This window comes from Lycorma delicatula, chromosome 3, assembly GCF_047948215.1.
Source record: "Lycorma delicatula isolate Av1 chromosome 3, ASM4794821v1, whole genome shotgun sequence".
NCBI classification, from domain to species: domain Eukaryota; kingdom Metazoa; phylum Arthropoda; class Insecta; order Hemiptera; family Fulgoridae; genus Lycorma; species Lycorma delicatula.
This window is the reverse complement of record NC_134457.1, coordinates 118,252,860-118,277,517: the sequence shown is the minus strand read 5'-3', so window position 1 is coordinate 118,277,517 and position 24,658 is coordinate 118,252,860. Positions and strand designations below refer to the sequence as shown.

Sequence of the window (24,658 nt, the reverse complement as noted above, 5' to 3'; positions counted from 1 at the left end):
ACGTAAATAGGACGTATAAAAAAATACATTTTTACTGTAATAGTAGTAGTAGTAGTAGTAGTAGTAGTAGTAGTAGTAGTAGTAATAATAATAATAATAATAACACCACAATTTTCAAATTGATTTTTCTTACTTCAAGACAATTGTGTAGTAATTAATTTTCTGTTTTAATAAATTAAATAGAAAAGTCTATTATTAAAACTGATAATTGAAAAACGAACATTAAAAATATCTACAATATAACATATAATAATGTTTGATAAAGAAAAAAAAAGAAAAAAGTTTATAGACTAAAAGAAATTACTTTTTTGTTATCCGTTATGTTACTGGTTTACGTCTTCGGCTACCTGTTTGTTTTATTAATAACAATATTTGTCTACCTCTATCTTTTTTATAATAAGTACATCCACTATTAATAACACTGGTCAACAATAATTTTGTTACATGGTCAATATTTGTTGAATCTTATGCACTCGTATTTTTCGGCGCTTATTCCGAATATGAAGTTCCCTATCGGTCTCAAGATTTTTTTTAATTACATTACATTTTGAAGTACATTCATCACTTGCTGAATGTACGAACAGCACATGTACTTACATATGCATGAACAACGCAAGTAGAATATATTATTCATCTATTTATAGCAACAGTTAAGTCACAGAATAAACTATAAAATTGATTCTAGTTGATAAGAAAGCCATGAAAAATAAGCATTATTATTATTATTATTATTATTTATAAAATAATTAAAACAATTACAAATGAAACATGAGTGATTCATATCATGTTCTAAATTAATGTCTCTAAATGTAATTATTCCCCCAATTAGTCACACAATTTGGAGCGTACTGTGTATATGAATTTTGGAAGCGGCGTATATGAATAAAAATAATATATTCTGGATAGAAAGACACCTCTTACATATTTGAAATCAACGTCAAATATACTAAAAAATTCAGCGATTAACATTCTTGTAGTTCTTTTATTGTTTATTTTCGGTTGCTTGTAATACTGCTGTGCTTAGAAAGACATTAAAAATTCATTCAATAATATAATAAGTAATAGAAAATAAAATTTTCTATTTCTTTTATTTTTTATATCTGTGGAGAAAGGGAAAATTTCAATTTTTTTGTAAAAATACTTGTAGTAGGATTGTATTGATATTAATATAAATAAAATTATTTTAGCAAAATTTTGAGAAAATTGACCCAAAAAAGAGAAAAAAATGGGAGTAATGTTCGTACGTACGTATGTACGTTTTTGGTTTTGGGGCCCCTGGGTGATAAAACGTCGAAAAGTGAAAAAAACCCATACCTCATTTTTTTACCTTCCTTCTTGCAGCAAAGGTCTAGAGCCATGATGCCAGGAAAGTAAAAGTCATGTATACGAGTAAATATACACTCAGTTATATGAAATTATAAAAAATAAATAAGTATATAATACAAATTAAAAATATATGGAAATATTATTTCCGATTTTTCATGAATGTTATTTAATTATGATTTTTCGGTGACATCTAATTTTTTAAATTTTGATTTCAAAACAGCCTTAATACATAAAAATACAAAGACTTTTTATATATAAACAAGCTTCTAATAAAATAGTAATAATATTATTGAAAATATATTTGTCACACTTGTTTCTTCCGTTAGATTTATCACTGTTTTGTAATTAAAAAAAAAAGTTTATAAAGTTTTTAAAAGTAATAAAAAAAAACTTTTTCTTATTTTATATACATGAAATAAATATTTTCAACTGTTTAAATTAGTAGGTTGAATACGTAAATGTATATGAGAATATACATTTACGTATTCAACCTACTTTTTACTTACTTTTTAAATTACTTTGTTTTAAATACTGTTAAAATATTTATTAATGTTTATATCATTGATCTCTTGTACAGCACAAGAACTAAAACTATTGAAGGAAAAAATAAATAAGAGTATTAACTCATATAGACATACGTTACTCAAGGATTTCAAATATCTAATACATTATTTGTGTTCTACTACAGGTTAAAAACATAAGATTGAACACATTAGTTTGAACATTTATTGGTAGGTAAAGGGTACGTCTTTAGTAAGACGTGCCTTTCAACTTCTATACTATGCCGCTATGCCTCTTTCATTTTAGTTTACGTGTTGAGGGGGTAACGACGGATGGAATCCATCTGTACGTGTAGTCTCATACCCATTTGATGTAGGATTATATATTCGAAATAATAAAAATATTGGGTTGATATATCAATATTTCTTTAATTATGACAAAAGGCGGTTTGAATAATCCGAGTTTCGATTTTCCGCGAAAGATTCTGTTCATATTAATCCTTGTAAACAAATTTCTGTTGTTAAAGGAGAACAATACAACTAATTTTAAAATAAAATAAAATTTAAATTTCTAATAAATGGATCTCAGAAGAAAAATTTAAACTAAATAAATTAAAAAAGAAATCATAGAATGAAGTTTAGAAGTAATCCGTAAAAAAATTAAGAAAATTAAATAATACAATATTAGTTTAAATTATGAATTATACTCTAAAAATAAAAAACTATAACTAGTTGTTTCTTAAAACAACTAGTTTAAATTTAACTTAATTTAACAACTAGTTAATTTATTAAAAATATGTACGATAAATTTATTAGGGAACATATGTAAAGGAAACAGTAAGATTTTCCGGTGAAACCGTGTTCTCCTTCACAATAACATCTGTTGCTGTAATTTACCATATTCACAACACTACATAATCACTACTTGGGCGTTCGAAAAAAAAAATTATAGTACATATTTTTCTCTTATTAGGTAAGCTATAACCAATTAGAAAAGAGTTAAAGTTTTCTGTTAAATATTCAATACATTCTAAAACATCCAAAAACCAATTAATTAAATAATCTTTTTACAAAATTGTTATATTCTATCATTTTAATATTTAGCGATATTATTGGTATTATATTAAAGTTTTAGATGTTATGAAAGTTTCATTCAGGTTAAAAAGTCCTTTGCTATACCAAAATCCATGAAACTTTCCTTCAATGCTCCTTGGAGCATAAGGCACACAAAAGTAAATTACACAAAGGATAAAACCCAGTCATTCAAATACTCACGTAGTATTTATATCACCAGGACAAATCGTCTGCAAGGTATTAAGAGAAGAAGTTATGAATAATAGCTACTGATCAAATACATTCTTATCGTTAGAGCGGAAGAGATTTTGATTACATAAGAAAAATTATTAACAATATGGTTCAGATATGGGTGAAAGTTTAAACAAAATATATTTTATTTTTTCCAAAAACTTGAATGTAAAAAAATAGAAAATCCTCAATTTATATATAAGAAACTAAGTTTACGACAGAATGCATTTATCTACAGAAATGGAAACATTAATTTTTCTATCAAACGATCAATTCAAGCCTCTTCATGGGCGTAACGAATAAGATGCGTACAAGACGTAAGAGACACGATTTACATGTGACTAATAAACTAACTCACTCGTAATTACGCAAATGTAACAGAGTTAAACTAACTCACTTAGTCGTTTGCTGTATAAGACAAATAATGATTAAGAATAATAATGTTCACTACACATCCATTCTCTGAAGTAAGCTTTGTGGGCTGAAATATGCATGCATTTCCCTAGAGTAGCATTTCAATGTTTATTAATATATTCGGCTCAACAAATAATTCCACAGAAAATATTTATCGTCTGAATTTCCTCAACATTCCTGAGAAGATGTGCTTATTATTCTTGAACATACCTATATAATTTACGAATCTGTTTTTACTTTGAACGAATCCATGAATATCATTACGGTAATGGCAAAACAAAAAGAAAATTTAATTTATTATTTATTATTATTCGTATTATTTTTTTTAAATGAATAATTAATTATTAATTTTTCTAAAAAAATATTATTTTACATTTTCAAACAGATTTATTAGTAATAGAAAATAATAAAAAAAGATATTCTATTATCAATCCCTCAAAATTAAAAAAAGGAAAATAATTCAAGAAAAGACCTTCATCAAAGGTCAATAAATAAATGAAAAGAATTAGAATTTAATTGCAATTTCCTAAAAATTATGATAATTCTTTATTTTAATAAACCTAAAAAGTGAAATTTTTTGAAGTGGAATATATTTAAATGAAAACATTTAAAGTTTAAATTTATTGTATTATAATCAATGACAGATAACAAATATTCCGGAGTTTTTGAAAAACAGTTTTATCATAAAAATCTAAATAAATTTACCCTTTCGGAAAAATAATTGGAAATATTTGTAACACTGAAGATTAACAAATTATTCGTAATCATCGTAAATGATTCAATTAAATTACATTCAGTTACAACGATTAGCTTGCCTTTTTAACTATTTATTTTATCAGTACAAAATAGTAAAAATATTAACCATTTTAAAACATATTTTTCCCGAAATTGTTTACGTGTAATTCTCTTTATAAGAAAAAAATCTGAAAACTCTATTACAGTTAATGAAAGTAAAATAATTACCTAAAAAATTTCCCACTTTTCCAATTACCTCGTCTTTTAGACAATGTAACAAACTGTAGATAATTACAAACAACCTACTTTCGTTTAAAAAATGTATTCTTGCTTTTTTAAGTTTATCAGATAGTTAAGCGCCTTCTAAAGATTCAAGAGTATCAGAATTTTTTTTAACAAACTGGTATTTTCGATCTCAAGAAGAGGAAGCATTTCAAACGCTGTCATCCTCATATACTCGTAATTACGTAGTAATCAAGATTTCAAAATGAACGTTATATGAACCTGTTTTTTTTTTCAATAATCGTGTGCGGATTATTAACGAGGTTATACAAATTCTGTATTAATCTATAAAGGACAAATATCTGTGAAAAAAATTATCGAACGCTTTCTACCATTTACCCCATCTTCAGACGATTTTAAGTGAATAAAAATTGTGAAGCGTAAAATTATGAATATATTTTAATAAGAAAAAACATTTTCTGTTTAAAGTAGCTTGACAAAAAACGAACAACAATGTTTTACTATGACTTTATATTTTACTAATATTTGTATATCTCATATTTCTGAAGTTGTCAACAGCTGAAAGAGTCCGAATTTTATTTAATATTATATTTTATTGATACTGGATGGTCTTCATAAATATTATTTATATCAAATGATTGCAACTATATTTGATAAAATGCAACCAATATTTTAGTTTTTAAAAAGATGTATAATCCAAATAAACTTAATTATAGAGATATACCTAGGATTTTAAGATATTTTAATAATCACATTATCAAAAATATATGTAAACACGAATGGAGTTCCTAGAATTATCTTCCATTCTGAAAGATTTGGGAGTGAATCCTGAGCAGGCTTGGCATCACCATACTCTAAAAAAATACATGTATCAAAATGTTGGTGAAATTGAGTTAAAACCTGTTATAAATAAATAATTACATGTTTCCCAGTTTAAAAATAAAGTCAACGCAATAGCTTCATTTTTAAAATATGACTATGCAAGAAATTAAATTCAACACGGTCTAAAAATTCATTTATCATATAACAATGTAATATCTCTCCGTGTTTAAGAATAATTGCAACTTGTTTGTACATTGCGAATATATTTCCGAAATACCATGCCATATACCAATTCTTAAAAATATCTTCTAATACGGGTAATTTAGGGATGTTCATCACACATCCTAAAATTTATTTTATATAGTTTCACTCTTTCATTAATTCATTATAAGAATCAGCGTTTGAAATACTTCTCTAATTTCTTGGAAACGTAAATTATTGCTCTATACAAATATAAAATGATTAAAAATCAAGAATTTTTTTTATCTATTCATGATTCCAAAATGTATTCATGATTCCAAAATGTATTTTTTAAAACCTACTGAGTATAAAAATAATTTAAAAAAATGTATAAACAAGCCGTATCTGATATCAGATATTTTCTGATACGGAGTATCAGGCATTTTCTGAATTAAAATTAACGGTAAAACATTTTAAAATCAGGTTTATCTTATTGTGTTGTACGGGGTGTACAATTGTTATAAATAAAATCAAGCATAAAAATATGCAATATGGTGCATATCTATGATTCTTAATTATTTTATGCAATGAATAGATATGAAAAGTACTACACTTACTGTTAGTTAGCCTACCATTAAAAAATATTGTGGGTGCCAAAGTCACTTATCGCTTAAGATTATGAAACACAACTGAACATGATAATTTTAGAATTCGTGATGCGTTTTAGTTATCTGAAAGGCTTAACAAGCCTTGATTAAGTAGGATAATTCTTTCTATACAAGAAAGTGTCTAGAAAGAAAGTTGTCTTTTTAGACAAAGTAACAACAAAAGTTTTGTGTTTGACCTGTTTTTAAGAAATATAACAGATTAATAAGAAAAACAAAGAATTAATTGAAAATCATAAAAACTGAACGAAAGTATCAAACTAAATGAGTAAAATATACTATAACTTTAATAGGTTTTTCATTTACTTTTAAATGAAAACTCTTAACACCAGTCAATAGACGTTGTTAAAAAACTTAGAACATAAAATTTAAATGAAACTTATAAGTATAATTCTTCAAGTTTATATTTACTTGAGAAAACTGACAAATGTTAGAAAAATCAAAATGAGTACTTTACCTTACAAACACCGAATACACAAAGTGCTTTGAGTGGCGAGTCTTTTTCTTTTGGTCGACAAGACGTTCCGTCATGAACACTCGAGTTTAAAGTTGCGTAGAATCTAAATCCAAGAGCACGACAGTTCAATGCGCACTCGTTACCCGCTGAAATGTAACAAAATAATTAATTAATACCGTATATCAATTATCAATTTATTACAAAATTTATCAACAGAATTAAAACGAATTTTCCTTTTAATTTAAAATTACTAGAATAACATGACATCAATAAAGATTTATTCAATTATTTTGAAGCTGTGTATCCATACTTAGTGGATGCTTTCATTGAAATGTCAAATTCAATGAAAATTGCAACTTGTTTTAATCTTTCTTCCAAGAAAGTGAAACTTTCGTTTAATGGCTAGGGGATAAGTTCATTTTAGAATACTAGCTATAAAAGAATACAGGACGTACCAAAAATGCATATTTTCTTTTATGGAGTACGCAATTAATTCAATTATGAATAATAGGATGGAGGTTTTGACAAACCGTTTACTATTTTAACAATGGAGATTGAATTTGCAGCAGAAAAATTTCCACACCGTTGGAGAGAATTAAATGTACGATAAGCTGATTTAAAATTTATACATTACGATAACCATCTGGACGGAAAGTCGAAAGTGGTGAAATAATAGAACTCTTTGTTCTTTTCTAGAAAGATTTTTATCTTTTAATAATTTACAAACGTTAACTAAATTTTTCAAATAATATTAAAGTTATTTTACAATTAACTACGTAATGTTTTCCTGTTCAGCAGAACATCCGATAAAATCAATTAAAATTTTGTAGCCTTTTTTTTGTATTGAAATAATAATCTGTTTTTATAACAATATAAATATGGAACAGTAACCAACATGCGTACAATATATTGCTTTTATGTGACAAAAATAATATATTAAACCTTTATCGATATATTCATGTAAAACAAATATTATTTTATAATATATTTATATGTCCTCCCACCTTTTCATTTATGTTAACAGGTAAATTGTAATTGTATAAAGGTTCAAAAAGATTTAAAAAGCACTGATAAAAACTAATTATTCATTGTAATTCAGTAGATTGGGATATAAGTTTTGATTATAATTTAGTTCCTTTTTTATACTGTTTTGTTGTTTGCTTTGCCAAATACGGAAAATAAAGTGTAAAGAAGGCTAGCTTGAATGTAATTAAAAATCTATATATATGATAACATACAAACTAATCTGAAGACGTACACAATTCAGGGCGTTGTTCTATATCAGTAGCTATGAGCTGGATACCAGATGAGAGATACTTTTATTTTACTCACTAAATCAAATGATAGACTGTTCAAACCAGAGATCTAATAAATATTGTCGGGTGTTCGCGGTTCTACCAGGATATTGAGAGACTAACAAACAAAAATTTCTTATAAATACATAATATTACTGTACATATGTATAAACAAAATAATAATAATAATAATAATTTATTTATAATTATAATAATAATAATAATACGTATATTTATAATATACAAAATAGTAATTACAATAAAACGGACTAGATTTGTTTAAACACAGCTTTGCCCTGAGGTAGGTAATCCCCACGTCCGGAACACAACATCTACGTTCCACGTCCAGGGCGGTAACAGCCGTACTTATGTACAATACATATAGCTGGCTAACGGGGCTCCGAGTAAATTCCTCGGATATGCTTTTCTTTTGACCTGTTTCCACCTTCAGGTCCCCTCATGGATTGGATTTTTTGGCTACCTGCAGGATATGAACAATTTATGGATTAGGAAGTGGACATATACCAAACTTAGAGCTGGCGATGTGGCGGCCATGGTCGAAGTTATTTGCAGGTGTAACGGAGACCTTTTGTTGTCCACATGCCCCCCGCGATGGCAAGCATGTAGTTAAGGTGCCCATGTTGTTCGGAGCATGGGAGCCCTGAAAGCCTCGGTGTGTAAGGGCCTGGAGTCAATGCAGAGACTGCGCATCCGCTCTCTGCCAGGACATATGCCGGTTCCACCGGAGTACCGGAACGGACCTCCAGGGTTGGTAGCCCTGGAGTGGGGGTGTACCCCGGCGGCTAGCCTTACTACAGAAGGGATTTATTGTTCATGCAAATTGAACAATTAAACGTGGCAGAGGGTTCACGCAAACACCCTCGTTTAGAACCAGCCGTTTCGCCTGAGGCAAAACGGAGAAAAAGTGCGGAAACTAAAAGGATAGAGATTGAGGCTAGAAAAAGCTTACAAAAAGCTTTTTTCAAGAGCAATAATGCACCGAAACCTAAATATTTGGTTATTACCAAGGAGGATGGAAATTTTTCGAAGGTGAGTCCTTTTCTCATCGCTCGGGAGATAACCAAATGCGCTGGTGGCCCTGTAAAAGAAATAAGGAAGACCTTCATGGGACTTCATGTTGAGACTGTAAATGATGTCCAGTCTCAAAAGATTTTAGGGCTTAAAAAGATTGGAGAACTGGCTGTGCATGTTGATCCCCACGGTACGCTCAACACCTCAAGAGGTGTGGTCGTCTGTCGGGACCTTCTAAATTGTACGGAACAAGAAATTGTTGAGGAGTTGTCAACGCAGGGAGTCATAGAGTGTCGCCGATTGAACATGAGGAGGAATGGCGAGGTCCTACCTTCAGCCTCTCATGTTCTCACATTTAACCGGCCTACCTTGCCGGAGAAGATTAGAGCGGGGATACATCGATTGGATGTGCGGGCATTTATCCCGCAACCAATGCGATGCTTCAAGTGCCAACGTTTTGGCCACACCGCCATCAAATGTGAGAGAACGCAAATATGCGTGTGCGGGGAAGAGGTGCATGAGGGAGAGCCGTGTAAAGAGCCCCCTACATGCATCAATTGCAACGGACAGCATTCATGTAGATCCAGGAATTGTCCTGTCTACAAAGAAGAAGTAGCTGTGCAGGAAGTTAAAACTCTGCAGAAAGTCAGCTACATCGAAGCCAAAAAGATTGTTAACGCCCGCAAACCCAGAGCAACAACATGGCTACTGTTCCTGCTCCTGCTCCAATTGCTGTAGTGGAAAGTCAGCTCATCAGTAAACTTGCTCCGAACTTGGCTAACATGATTGAAATAATTATTGACAATAAAATGAAATCTTTCAATATTAAAGATCCAATAAAGCCAAAGATATTAGTACAGCCTCCTCCCGAAGATAAAACAGCGAAAGCTGCTCTCGCTCTGAAGAAAACGGACGCCAAAGCAGAATGCCAAGTACGTCTTAGTGAGATTCTTGATGACAAGAAAACGATAATACCTACAGAGACTGTTATGGAGGCTCCCAAGCCTCCTGCAACTGAAGTGGCCTCTAAGCCTCAGAGGCCACAAAAAATCACACAGGGGGGGGGGAGTGTCCCCCCTCCCACAGGCGGTGACCGGTGCGCCCCCCGTGTTAGGGAGCGACCAGGTTGCCGCTTCTCAATCGGCGCCAGAAACCAGCGCCGATCCATGCCCGTCGTCGTCGGCGGCTTCAGTGGTCTCCGATTCGGAGACCGGAAGCTACACCGGCGACGACGTTCTCCGCGAACATGATGCCGTTCGCAATATGGAGAAGAAAAGAAAAAAAGGATGGCCGAAAGGAAAACCTAGGACATAATTTAATTAAAAATTAGCGAGTCGATAGTACAATGGAACATCAATGGATGTTTTTCAAACATCCATGAGCTCCAACGCTTGGTACATGATGTAGACCCGATCTGTATATGTCTGCAAGAGACACATTTCCGCCGAAATGAAAATTTTAAATTAAAAGGATTCAATATATTTCGGCGAGATCAACCGCCAAATATAAGAGTGAGAGGTGGAGTAGCTATATTAACATCGACTAGAGCTACCACCGAAGCGGTTGTTCTAAACACAAACCTACAAGCGGTCGCCGTTAGAATGAAGCGTCCGCTCCAGGTCACTGTCTGCAGCATATACTTGCCGTATTTTGATTGGAATAAGGATGACATAGCAAGACTAATTTCCGAGCTTCCCCCACCTGTTTTACTGGTGGGTGACTTTAATGCTCGTAATTCTCTTTGGGGATCAGATCGAGTAGATCCCCGTGGAAGAGAACTGGAAGGGTTCCTGCTGAATTCAGAACTTATTATTTTAAACGATGGATCAGGAACCTTTTTCAATGCCAGAGATGGATCGACGTCCTGTATAGATCTTGCACTTATAAGCGGATCGATAGCACCAAGGTACAGCTTCCATGTCATAGATGATCTGCATTGAAGCGATCATTTCCCGGTGCAAATTGTAACTGATGTTACAAGAACAATATATCCCATCCCTAAAAGATGGTTATTTGAGAAGGCAGACTGGACAAGCTTCACAGCTAGAACGATACTCCCGGAAACAACTGGAGTTATCGGAGACGATGTCGACGCCATAACAAATGCAATAATTGAGTCGGCATCGAGATATATTCCCAAAACATCTGGGAAACTTACGAAAAAACCCGTTCCATGGTGGAACGATGAAATAAGTGAAGCTATAAAAAGAAAGAAAAGGGCGTATAACGCCTTTAAGAAGCAACAAAATCTTGTTGCCTTTAAGAAATACAGGGCGTATGCAAAACGTCTTATGATAGACTCGAAAGAACGATCCTGGCAGCAATACGTGTCATTCATCGACAAAACTACTACTGCATCAGATGTTTGGAGGAAAGTGAAGGCGATTTGTGGGCGTAATGATTTTGCTCCCATAACTAGCCTTCAAGATGAAGATGAAATAAAAGACACTCCATATGACATTGCAGAGCTGTTATCCAATCACTTCGAAAAGGCCAGCAGAACGGCCAACTACGAGGAAGGTTTTTGAACCAAAAAAGAAGAACTCGAAGGTCTACTAAATTTTAGAACTGAGTATAATTACTCATATAATGTACCATTTAAAATGGAAGAACTCGCGAAAGCGTTGGAAAAAGCAGGTAACACAGCTGCTGGTCCGGATGAAATCCATTATAATATGATCAGGCAGCTGAATACCACTGCAAAACGCAGATTATTAGAACTTTATAATAAAATATGGCGGGATGGAACGTACCCGCAGCAGTGGAAAAAAGCTCATGTTGTTCCAGTACCAAAGAAAAATAAAAATTTAACAGACCCCCAATAGCTATCGTCCTATTTCTTTGACGTGTGCTTTGGGAAAAATACTGGAAAAAATGATTAATAATCGACTCGTCTGGGTTTTGGAAAAAGAAAACCTGATATCACCGTATCAAGCAGGTTTTCGGCAATACCATTCTACCACTGATCAAATGATCAGCTTAGAGGACATTATATATAACAGCTTTATTAAAAGGAAACATTGTGTCGGAGTCTTCTTTGATCTTCAGAAGGCTTTCGATATGACCTGGCGTCATGATATAATGCTCCAGATACATGAATGGGGCATTCGTGGCAATCTGCCTATACTGCTCAGCAACTACATGAATGACCGTACCGTCCAAGTACGCGTCAACAATGAATATTCATGTGAAAGAATCTTGGAAAATGGCATACCGCAGGGTTCGCCGTTGAGCGGTACCTTGTTTACCATTGCCATTAATAAATTGATACTAGCCATTCCAGTAGAAATCAGCAAAAGCGTCTATGTTGATGATCTGGCAATTGTGTATGCCAGCAACAAGACTGCTATGGTGAGGTACAAATTGCAACGAGCGATCAATGCTCTAAATGAAGTTGCAAGGAATAACGGATTCCAATTCTCACCAGAGAAAACGTGCTGTGTACACTTTTGTAGGAAGAGAATTCCTCATCAAAGTCCTGCGTTGACAATTGACGATAATCCAATACAATATAAAGATAGCGTAAGATATTTAGGACTAGTATTGGATAAATCCCTTACATGGGGATTACATATACAGGACTTGAGTGATAGATGCAAAAGAGCCCTAAACATTATAAAATGTTTATCGAATTTAAATTGGGGCTCAGACAAAGAGACATTATTGAGATTGTATAAAGCATTGGTTCAATCTAAACTAGACTATGGATGTATCGTATATTCATCCGCTAGAAATTCGCACTTAAGAATGTTAGACGTAGTTCATAATAGCGGTATAAGATATGCAACAGGCGCTTACCGCACAAGTCCGGCGGCTAGTCTAATGTCTGAAGCCAGAATAATGCCACTACATTATAGAAGAGAGATCCTTTTGTTAAGATATGCAGCAAATGTATGGGCTTTCCCTGCTCATATAAATAATAAATTGTTTACGAATCATCCTATGGCTGCAGTATATGAACATCGTGCTACCTATTCCAGACCAACCGGAATTAGGTACCACGAATTAAGAAGAAAATATGAAATTGCTATACCAGAGACACTAGCAATTTCTACTAGAGAAATACCGCTATGGCTCTTGCCAGCGGTAAATACAAGTTTGGATCTCTCTCAAGGAGAAATAAAAAAGAAACCAGCAGGATCATCCAGCAGGAATTTTTAGCAACCGTCAGTAGTTACGAAGAACATATTAGAATTTATACTGACGGTTCTAAAACCGAACATGGTGTTGGATGCTCGATATATGTAAATGAAGAAGCCCACTCTTGGAGACTGCCAGATGTGGCCATTGTCTACACGGCAGAACTCACAGCAATTCAGCAAGCTCTTCGCTACACTGAACACTATTGCGAAGAGAGAGTGCTAATATTTTTCCGATTCATTAAGTGCACTTGTCGCAATTCGGAACAAAAACATTAAGGATGTCCTAATTGCAAACATCCTGTCCATTTTATACGTACTAAAACAACGAGGACACCGATGCGTATTTGTATGGACTCCAGGGCATGCTGGTATTATAGGTAATGAAATCGCAGACGAAGCTGCCAGAAAGGCAACAGTCTGCGATGACTTGGATGCATTTCCTGTAAGAGTGGCAGATGTAAAAAACCGTCTAACAAACATAGTAAAAAACAAGTGGAACGCTGAATGGAGGAGTTTAAATACAAAATTAAACTCGGTTAAAACTTCTCCTTATAAATGGAAAAGCGACTTTAAGTTGACTCGCCGTGAACAAGTAGCGGTGACCAGACTTAGAATCGGTCACACGCGATTAACAAATTTATATTTGTTAACCGGCGAAGTGAGACCAATGTGCGGTGTTTGTAATAAAACACTGACAATCAAGCATCTAATAGAAGAGTGTATCATATATGAGGACCTCAGAAAGAGGTTCCGTCTTACAAATAATATTAGTGCTGATCTGGATAATGGAAATGAAGAAAATATAGTTGCATTTTTACACGCCAGTGGACTTCTTAAAAGTCTATAAAATGGAAGTTTAAAGCTGTGGTAAAAGATACTCTAAGCGGTAGTTTTATATATACATATAAGGGAGTCTCGAATCGTGGCACGTATAGTGACGGGAGGTAGCCCTCTTGCCTAGGCCATTTTGGCTCACCTCCATTCAAGAGCAGTGAGTCGGGGTGTGTCCGATGATGGCATGGGGGACCCTCAAGGGTGGATTGAGGGCGCGAGGCTATGGGTGTACGCCGTGCATGCCTATGGCCTGATATAAGAAGGATTCAACTTCCACGGCACCCTGGCACGACTGATATACTGCTCAACGGCGGTTCTGGTCGCCCCGAGGGTGCTTAAGCAAACTATAAATGAGACTTCGTAGAAGAAAGAAAGATATGGTATTGATTAATTTAATTTTAATTTTAAGTTCATGGTCTTTTGAGAACCTATCTCAAATTTTAATATTGGGGCCCTTTACACCCCGTAAGTGTTTGTGATTGTCCTTGTCTTTCATGTTTTAATGTTTATTGTGAAATTTGTGTTTTTTTTTTTTTAAATAAAATGTAAGGGCCCTTTACACCCTTACATATGACGATCCTGATGGAGATAATAATTTCTTTTAAAGAATGTGACGAGGACTAATAACCTTAGCAGTCGATGCCCGTAAAAATTCAGTTAAAAAAAAACAAAAAAAAAACACAGCTACATTATTCCAGAATAAAAAGCAGAATGCAGTTTAATTTAAAAAGGTTAAAATGACCGCTAGAACTTGATTTGCATTAACAAGACAACGAAGCGGTCTAATGTCTAAAATTCATACAATTCAATTATCTGCAAATATTATTACTTTTACTATTTACAATACAACTACCCTACACCTTAAGAATGAGTAGAATACTGTCGCTTTCACTACTGTTTAACAATAATTCACCGAAAAAATCCTTGTATTCACCCACTGTCCACGCTGGAATTCTCGTGACGTACTCTTCACTCGTTACCACACGCCTACTTTAACGCTGTCACCGCAACCGCGTCGAACTGGGACTTGCAAAACTACTGTGTTATCTCTTGTTATCACGACTACTCCAAACACGGACTCACACAACTACCGACTTTGTCCGCTGGTCCCTGGCAGTATTTATATCCTCTGGCTTGCAGAACCAGTAGCCGCCTCTCCTTTTAATTGTTGAAGCGTAATAATTTTCATCGTTCGCGTCCTTATGTTTATCTGTAAATTCTTATTTCGATCCGGTAACCATTCTGGTCGAACAACAGCTTTTGGAAGTGCCATTGTATCTATAACAAAGAACAGACCTGTTATTCTGAGAAAAGAATCCCTTTTAGTTCCTTCTGGATTCTTCTTTTCATTATTATTGTTTTCTTTTTTTCTTCTTAATTGGAAGAAATCCATTATTCCAATCAGTTATACTGGTCCTGTTACAATATATTATACATTTTATTAATATCGGTAAACATTAAATTAATTTATCTCGGAAAATGATTAAAAAATATGTAATCTTCAAAATATTAACGGACATAAAAGCAAATGACTTACACTGCCTTATTTTTGATATCTCACAAGTTCTTGTATTTTCACTTTATTAAACATATGTTTCGATCAACCTCAACGATTTTTACAAGTTATCATTAACTCAAGATTACCTGAATAATTATTCTTCAAATTTTAAAGAAATTAAATAAATAATTAAATAAATAATCATAACTTCATGTAAAGTTTATTTCTACAGATATTAGTTACCTGTTAATTCAACGTTGAGATGACACAGAGTTAGAGTAATCAATTTCTAGGGAAAATATGAATTCCAAATCCCTGACGTATTTTACAAAAAAAAAATTAAAAATTTAAGAAAGATCATCGTATCGGAAATTGATGAAGATTTATTGCACTAACTATCTAAAAAATATTTACAAAAGATATATTTTATGATAAATGTTTGAGAAGAAAAAGAAAATGGTAATAAAAAATATAAGTTAGTAATCCTGAAAAAAATTAAAAAGATGAAAATTAATATTTTAATCTTTTTATTATATATATGCCATTAGCTTGACTTTACACATTTACAGAGAATTTTATAAATAATTAATAATAAATATTTTCATTTATTAATGTAAATTAATCTTTGCTATAATTTTATTTATTTATTTATTTTTTCTGATACCTTCCTCATAAAACTCCTTTACAATCATGCATATCTTCTACTAAGGGAAGCGGAAAACTTAGCTGAAATGAAGAAGTAAAATCAATACAGTCTATCCCAGGAATTAATCTACTATATCTATCCGGTAACGAATAATATAAAAAAATTAAAATGGTAACCTATTTTTAAAAATAAGAGTCTTAAAAAATTAATTTAACAATAGTTATAAATTAATAAGTCATTGTTACTTAAATTATTTTACTGACGACTTTTACTGTGGCACTTAGTATATATTCTTGATTTGCAATAGCTAATTAATTTGTTCTGTATGTGTGCAGAACGTTAATAATAATAGACTATTTACTAGTACGGTGAGAGGATTAGAATAGTAAATGTGCTAGCAACCAATTGAAATTTGTTGGTTTCTGAAAAGATTGAGTAAATGAAGCCATATGAAAATAAAGGAATAAAAAAAATTAACAATTTTTAAACCTTTAACGAGGGAGATACTCAGTGCTAGATATAATCTAGAATTATGCTAGAATATTATAAATCTCCGCTAATTTCTAGAATTTTTATGATTATCATTAAAATCGATTAATTATTTTAATAACACTCTTTTAATAGGTATGTCAGACATCTGTAAAAGTAGTCAGGCGGAATGCCATGAACTATTTTTGATAAACGGACTTTTGTTGTTTCGATTTATTTCTGAATCTCAGACGTTAAAAAATTCAGTTAATAAAATTTATGGGAAATAAAAAAACAATTTATGTTAAATGTTTGAAATCATTTGTTAAATAATTTCTAAGAGTATATCGCAAACCTATTCAATTAGAGTAACAAAAAATCTTTCGTAGTAAAAAAAATTAAAAAAAAGAAACAACAATAAGGATGTTTTATGAATCATAAAATATGAATTTTACCTTTAAATTTTTGTAAAATATACGATTTTTCTCAAAAAAAAGAAATAATAATAATAATAATAATAATAATAATAATCAGAGTAAAAACTATTTTAATTTTTAAATATATACCACTCATTAAACAGATTCTGATCCATACAATTATAAATGTAACTTTAGAATGACATCGTTCAAGTGAAAAAAAAAAAACAATTAAAAAACAAACCAAATAACATTTAAATAAAAACGAAATTAGACCTAAAAGGGTTTTAGATTAACCTAGTTCTAAAACTCATTTTACTTCCTCTTTTGTATACCTACTATTTTTATTTTTAGAATTATACTCTTCATGAAAAACCTACCTCTGATTAAAAATATCTGAATTTTCATTCATTTGTATATGTTTAATTTTCATGTATAAATGAAAATCAGTAATGGAAAAAGTAAAAGGACATGTAATAAATAAATAAACGTATGAAGGGAAAAAGTCGAATGCAGTTATATAAAAAATATAAATTAAAAAAATCGCTTGTAATTATATTCTTGCGTATAGAGAAACTAATTTAAATAACCGTTTTAGGATTAAACCATTTTCGCAATAATCTATAATCTGTTAAAACTCAACATAATTGGGTACGGGTAAGAAATTTAATATTACGTGCTTTTAAAATTTAATCTAATTGCTTTGGCATCATGATACTTAATTAGGCTATATGAATACGCGTAAAGCGAAAGAGCCGACAATTTTTAAGTCAATTGCATTCTTTAATCCCATTTCATAAAACTTAATTTGCATACATAAATGGAAATCACAAAGAGCAGAGTTATCACGTTCACTCTGTTTATATACAAGTTGATCTAATGAATTTCAAAATCCGTATACGAGGAATATATCCGATCAGGATTTATTTAGAAAGCTACCCAGTTTAGTACTAATTTAATAATACCAAAAGTAGTCCATTATAGATTAACAATGTGTTCTATTAATTAAAACTACCTTAGGCGTATTAGAAAATATGATGGGTCATAGGAATCAACACAATAGATCATAGAGTAATCCTTAATACATTACATGAAATTAGGATTACTACAATGGTAATACTCATTTTATATTTCATACTTTTACTCACTTATTGCTTCCATTTCATATAATCAAAAAGAAAACTCTACTTCAAAAACTTAAAATTAATAAAAATCTTCTTGTACTTAAAAAACTAAACAAACCGAAATTGGCTTTTTAAAACTTAACAAAATTGAAATAAATACAATTAATTTTTCACGTAAATAACAAACAGAATTAAGTTATAAAATCATCTAATTAGATGATAATCGTATTAAAAAAAATAAAAAATAACTTTTCTAAAAGACAGATTTTACTTTATCAGTAGACGTAAGGTATGCCAACTAAAAGAAATCTTTTTCTACATTTAATTGAAATGTACTGTATTTTCTTCCGAATACTCTATTACAGCTGGATCTCATGATATATTTTTAATTGTAAGTATTCCTGATTTATATAACAACATTTTTCTTTTTATTCGGGTGTTGTTAAACGCCAGAGTTAAAATACTATCAATGAAAAATATGTTTAAAATTATAAATGACTCGCTTTTAAATTGTATGAAAACCGAGAGTGAGTCTAATCATTTAGTGCTGTTACGTTTTGTCATACTATTTCACGAAAAATAATTGCTGTAATTTATTTAAAATAATGTATATCGTTTTGCAAAAAATCTTGAATAATACAAATATAGTTTTCAAACTGACACAGTAATTTTTCCTTAAAAAAAATTGGTTTATTTGTCATATTTTAGTACATTTAAAACTAGATATAAAATAAATGGTACATCATAAAAGCACATATTAAAATATATTAATCATTTTAAATATAATAATCAGATATTTAAAACCACCTTAACTTACTGTTTGCAGAATGAAATTTATTAACACAATAATTTTCCAAAAAAAAATGTATAAAACGAAAAAAAACAAAAACATTTTATGATATCAGTAAGGTATTCTAATGAAAACTTATAATTAATTCTGACACTACAACCCTTGAAGTCTTAATGCCTACTCTAAAATGAACTTCATAATTAACTCAGAAAGTCCTAGGGAAGAAAATTTTTAACGTGATTTGAAAGTGAATCGTTATAATTTTGATTAATTTTGAATTGTTTCTACGTCTCGTCATACTGCATACTATACAACAGGAATATCAATATTTTAGGCAATTAAACCATTTTTACTGGTAATTATTATTATTTTTTTTTATTTCGGTGCTTACTCACTGTAGTGCTGCGGTTACCGTAATGTAATTGTTAGGCGAGTTTCAATGTTTTTTAAGAGAATACGTTAACGTATTAGGTACAAAGTTTGTGTCGAGTAACTGTGGTTTACAGTCTGCGTGCGGTTAGAATAAAGCTGCAACCAGCTCTGCCCTAAAGGTAGCCTGTACTCACCCTTAACCATTACATCAAAATGTTGATGGAGAAATAAATTCATACTACATAAAATCCACATTCAGGCAAATTTTTTGGACTAAAAATCAGTAAATAAAAATAGACTTTAAAATATAAATAAGAAAAATTAATATTAAATACTGTATGTATTAAAACTAAGCAATAAAATAAATATTAATCTTTTGTTTTATTTTATTTTATCAACAATATTCAATAATCCCATATAATTTTGGCATTTGATATTTTCTGGACATACGCGAAGTACTACAGAAGCAATATTCGTTGCACGAAAGCATAATAATCTGTAATCTGGAAGTAAAGATTAAATTATTCAATAAAAATATAAGGCATTTAAGTACAATTGAAAACAAAAATACTTCAGTTGAATTTCAACTAAGGTTATTTAAAATTACATAAAAGTTATCAATAAATCATCTGTTTTGTGACGATAAAAAAAATTTGTTTATGCAATCAAGGCATCATAATCAATATGAAAATCGATTACCATTAGTCAGTTTTCTTATGTTAGAAAGTAAACAAAAACGAAGGATTTAAAATCAGCGGAATATTTTACAATTGTATCTATAAACAAGAGAAGATGATTGTTAGCTTGGATAATGGTGGTTCAATTTAACAATTATTACGTTCAATTTACCAAAGCGTCAAATTCATGTTTTTTATCACATTAAATTGTTCATCACGTTTATTTTGTATGTCTAAGTAATAGTAATGGACAATGTAATATTTTTAGTAAAAAAAATTATTAAACACGCTACAAATAAAACTTTTAATTTGATACAAGATTTATTTGCTTACCGTCGGTAAACGGTTCCCACGTATAGGCGCGGCCCATGAATTGTTTGCCGTTGTACTGTTCGCACTGCACTCGCCTGAAATCCACACTGCCAGGTGGACAGTCCTGTAACACATCAAACAACATATTGTAATTTTTTTTTTTCTTTCAAATGAATGAATTAATTATCTCATTGAATAACAATGAGATATGCAGATTTCTTTAATTGATTTTTATGATTTCCTTTATTTTATTTAAATTCACACGTTATCAGAAATTAAAAAAAACGGATAAGACAGTAGTTACACCAGTAATAAGCCCTGTAGCTTTACGAAGGAATGTAAATGAATAAATATAAAGAAATTGAGAATTTATGTAGAGTAGGTAAAGTAATTTTACTTAATAAATAACCTAAAATTAATTACTTTAGAAATTAATTGTAGTTTGTTAATAAATTAATAAATTCCTTTCAATTTAATAATTACTGATTTACCTTACTCGTATAGCTCGTAAAGAATGATAAGCCTTATCAAAAATATATGCAATCCTACTTTTTAAACGTGAAAACGCCTACCATCTTCACACAGAGTATGTGCGCTCTCTTTTAAATTATGTTTACTAGGCTTTTAATTATACAAATATTTATTCCTTTCAAAACACGAAATAAGTAATTTCCTTGTTTATTTTTAAATCTATAACAAACAACGTAATAAAAAAAGACATTATCAACAAACTCGTACTAATCTTTTACAGTTAACTAATTAAAGGTTTTTATTTTTGGAAGAGAAAAAAAAATTAAGCCATGAATTCAGCCAAATTAATAGATAATAAAAGGAAAAAACATACGAAGCTAATATAATTTAATCGAATCTGGGTGAATGTCCTAAAGATAAATTAATACATTTGACACATTAGTCTCAAATGAAGTGCGATATTTCATTGTAAGATAATTTGTGTCGATGACGTAAGAGTGGCCAATCAAAATGCAATATTATAGACCAGCTGAAAATTCCTGATGACATGTTTATGATATGTATACAATTATTCAACAAACACATGCAACATTTTACTTCAGTGCATTCATTAACATAACTCAACAACTATTCTAACCCCCATCAATTCAATTGCAACCGCAGCTAAATTAATTTATGTGCCATTCTAATTGCTTGTTGTATACAACAGATTCGTCTGGAAAGATGTTATTTGAAATATCAGTAAGGAAACTGAGTTATATTTAGATGCTAATAATAAGTTCTTACTTGTATATTTAACAAATAAATTCTAGTTGAATGTCAAAACAAACATTACACGAGTTATGAACGCAATAATTTCATATAACAACCTTAACGAACAATATTTTAACATTCACCAGTATATTTTGTTTGCTTACAATGTAATTACCACTATCTTCGTGCATAAATTGCGATGTATGAACGAAGAATCACGATCATTGAATTTACCGTTACTAAGATTTATTTAATAATACCGTTTATAAATCATAACCTTTGAATAAGATAATGCGGTGTCATTGAATTTAAAATATTTTATCGGGTAAAAACAGTAAATTATAAATCGTTTAACAACAAAATTGTAATATGGCTCATTTAGAACAGCCATCTAGCTTAAAATTACAAACTATAAAATAAATATGTTTAAACACAACAATTTTCGTTGAAATCAATAAAACAAATCAATGTAGAAATCAAGTTTTTTTTAAAAGAAGTTGTTTTAATGATTTAAAAAAATGGAGTTTTGGCGGACATTCATAATAACGCAACACGTCTGGTTAACTCTCATTATTATCCCTTGTCATTTGAAAAATTTATTTTTATCAATCACCGTATAAAATAATAAAATTACTCACTCTATATAAATAAATGTTTTCACCAAATTTCTGGTACAGTTGTCATTTTACTATGAACAAAAAAATATATTTATGTTGTTCAGTTGATCTTTAAATTAAAATTTATCAGATGCAGTAAAGCTTGCTAAGAAAGCGCCCAAAAGATTATATACAAACACAATAAATTGGGTCATTAAAAATAGTTTTAATAGTTATCTCATTTACTAATGTTGATTAATCAATAGAATAATGCAATAAATAATTAAAAAAGTTCTTATGATAGCTAGGAAGAATTAAGTTTAACTTAAAAAAAGATTGTGTATAAATATATATATATAAAGCCGAAAGTACGTCTGTTTGTTTGTTCTCGAATTACGCAAGAATCAGCCGACCGATTGCTTTCAAATTTGTAGGATACATTCATGTTATCCTAGGGAAGGTTTTATGCCATAGATCAAGGCAATTAGCACCCTTGGGGGTGAAGTTGTCAATTAAAGATATTCATTAAAGGAGAAAATATTGATCTTTTTTTTCACTGAAAACTGAAATATACTATTAAAAAAAAATAATTATATATTATTATAGTAAAATATATATATATATATAAATAATATATTACTGTCAGCATGGCAACAGTAATAGGTTATGAATTTTTCGTCAAAGGTGTGCTTGGGAAACAAGATTTTGTTCAAAAACCATCAAAAAATATCTTAATTAAAAAATTTAAAACTAGATGGCCATTTCGATTGTTAAACATCTTCAGTATATACAGCGGAAAAAAATTAAGTGAGTAATTAAATGAGAAAAATAAATAAATATATATATGTATTAGGAAAACCTTATTTGTACGCATCTCATTATTATTTGCAACCACATCAATCCGTTGTGGATGTAACATCTTTCGGTTAGTCCTGCTAAGCACCCTCTGTGATAAAGTCAAACTCCAGTTTCCTCCATGCCTTTCTGTCTTGAGTCCTCCAGTTCCAGTTGATTCAGACAGTCCCTTTGATTTCTTTACCTCATTTATCTGCGGCTTTTCCTCTTGGCCGACTCAGATATCTAGGAAACCAGTCCAGCACAAAAGACGTTCAATAGCCATCCTTTCTCCTTGCAGTATGCCCTGCCTACTGCCACTTTACTTATGTTTTATAATTTATACTCCAGCATATCTAATAATTTTTAAATATGATTTAATGTTTATAATAAAATTAATTGTTACCATTACTTTATTGTTAAAAATTTAAATTTTATTTTCATCCTATTTCAGTTGCCTATTTAATTATTTTTTTTAACGATAAATATACAAAACAAATATTTTAACTGGTTTAAATATATTTATAAAATATTATTCTATTAGAATATACAATTTTTACAACTAATTTTACGTCCTACTGAGTATACTGAGTATAATACCTGCACAAATTTTTGCAATGATTTCTTAAAGATAATACAATTAAATAAAATTTAGTCCATAAATAAAATCAATAAGATAGAAGAAAAACCGGCTCTATTTTCTAGTAAGTTTTATGTATTTCCTTCAAAAGAGCGATTTCTCTAATCATTAAACATAAAAAGAAAGCATTTACTGTCGTTCCGGGAGCATTAAATGAACCCAAAAAAATATATTGTTTTTAAAGTTATACTACAATATTGTCTAATCATTGTAAATGGATTTTATGTCAGACTCCCGTAGCGGATTGCATTGTTAAGTGTATTAGAAGCGGTTATAGTTATATAAGTAGGTTGGTATCCCATCTGTCATCTCGGTTACATCTAATACGGTAAGATAATACAGGAAATGGATGAAAAGCGGAAAGAAGCATTAGCGACTAAAACACGACTGGGCGAGGTCCATACCACACAGGTTTAATCCTACAGCAGTAGTAGTGGTAATCGTCCTAAATATATACAATTACTTTTTTCTTAATCTCAAAAAAAGAAAAAAAATGTTATTCAGTCTACCACAAATCGTATTCATTTAGGATTTTTCGAGAGATTATTACCTAAGTCTGACTTACCTTGCTCAAAACAAAATCAAAAAAAAAACACCCAAGTTTGCAGCAACAAAGAGTTTTGGATTATGCAATATAAAACTAGCGTAAAACAGGATCATATTAGGAGATTTATATTTTTATATTTCACTACTCTTAATGAAGCAAACCGGAGAAATGTATGAAAAGTAATTAGAAAAAAAATCATTGTTTAAAAGATATGCGTTTTTAAAGAAAATTATGAAATACTGGTATAATACGCGTAATACTGCTATTTTAGTTTACGAATTCTATTATATATTTCTACTGCAATATACAAACGTATTTTTATTTATGTTTTAATTTACAAATTTTTTCAGTAGGTTTCTGCATTTATTATCGTTCCACGTGGCATGAAATGGATCAGCAGTGTGCCAACCCGATCCCAAAAGACTGTGGCCATCAGTTTGCGTCCAAATGGCTTTGGCTTGACCTTTGTTGGTCTGATTGGTGATTGAGGATGACGCCATTTACTTTATTGCCGTTTTCTATCTGGCGTGTAATACGAAATTAATGTTTCATGGCCGGTAAAAA

At 30.7% G+C, this 24,658-nt stretch overlaps 1 protein-coding gene across 3 annotated transcripts in view; it reads right to left on the bottom strand.

The window, feature by feature from the left end:
* loh (thrombospondin type 1 domain containing lonely heart) overlaps window positions 1–24,658 on the bottom strand; it is a 1,319,035-nt gene that overhangs the window by 557,640 nt on the left and 736,737 nt on the right. For all 3 annotated transcript variants that reach the window (XM_075360455.1, XM_075360456.1, XM_075360457.1), the window contains 2 exons: window positions 20,275–20,377; window positions 6,648–6,793 (listed from right to left, as the gene is read on the bottom strand). In XM_075360455.1, the coding sequence (XP_075216570.1) occupies window positions 6,648–6,793; window positions 20,275–20,377 (249 nt within the window). The remainder of the gene's footprint in view (window positions 1–6,647; window positions 6,794–20,274; window positions 20,378–24,658) is intronic.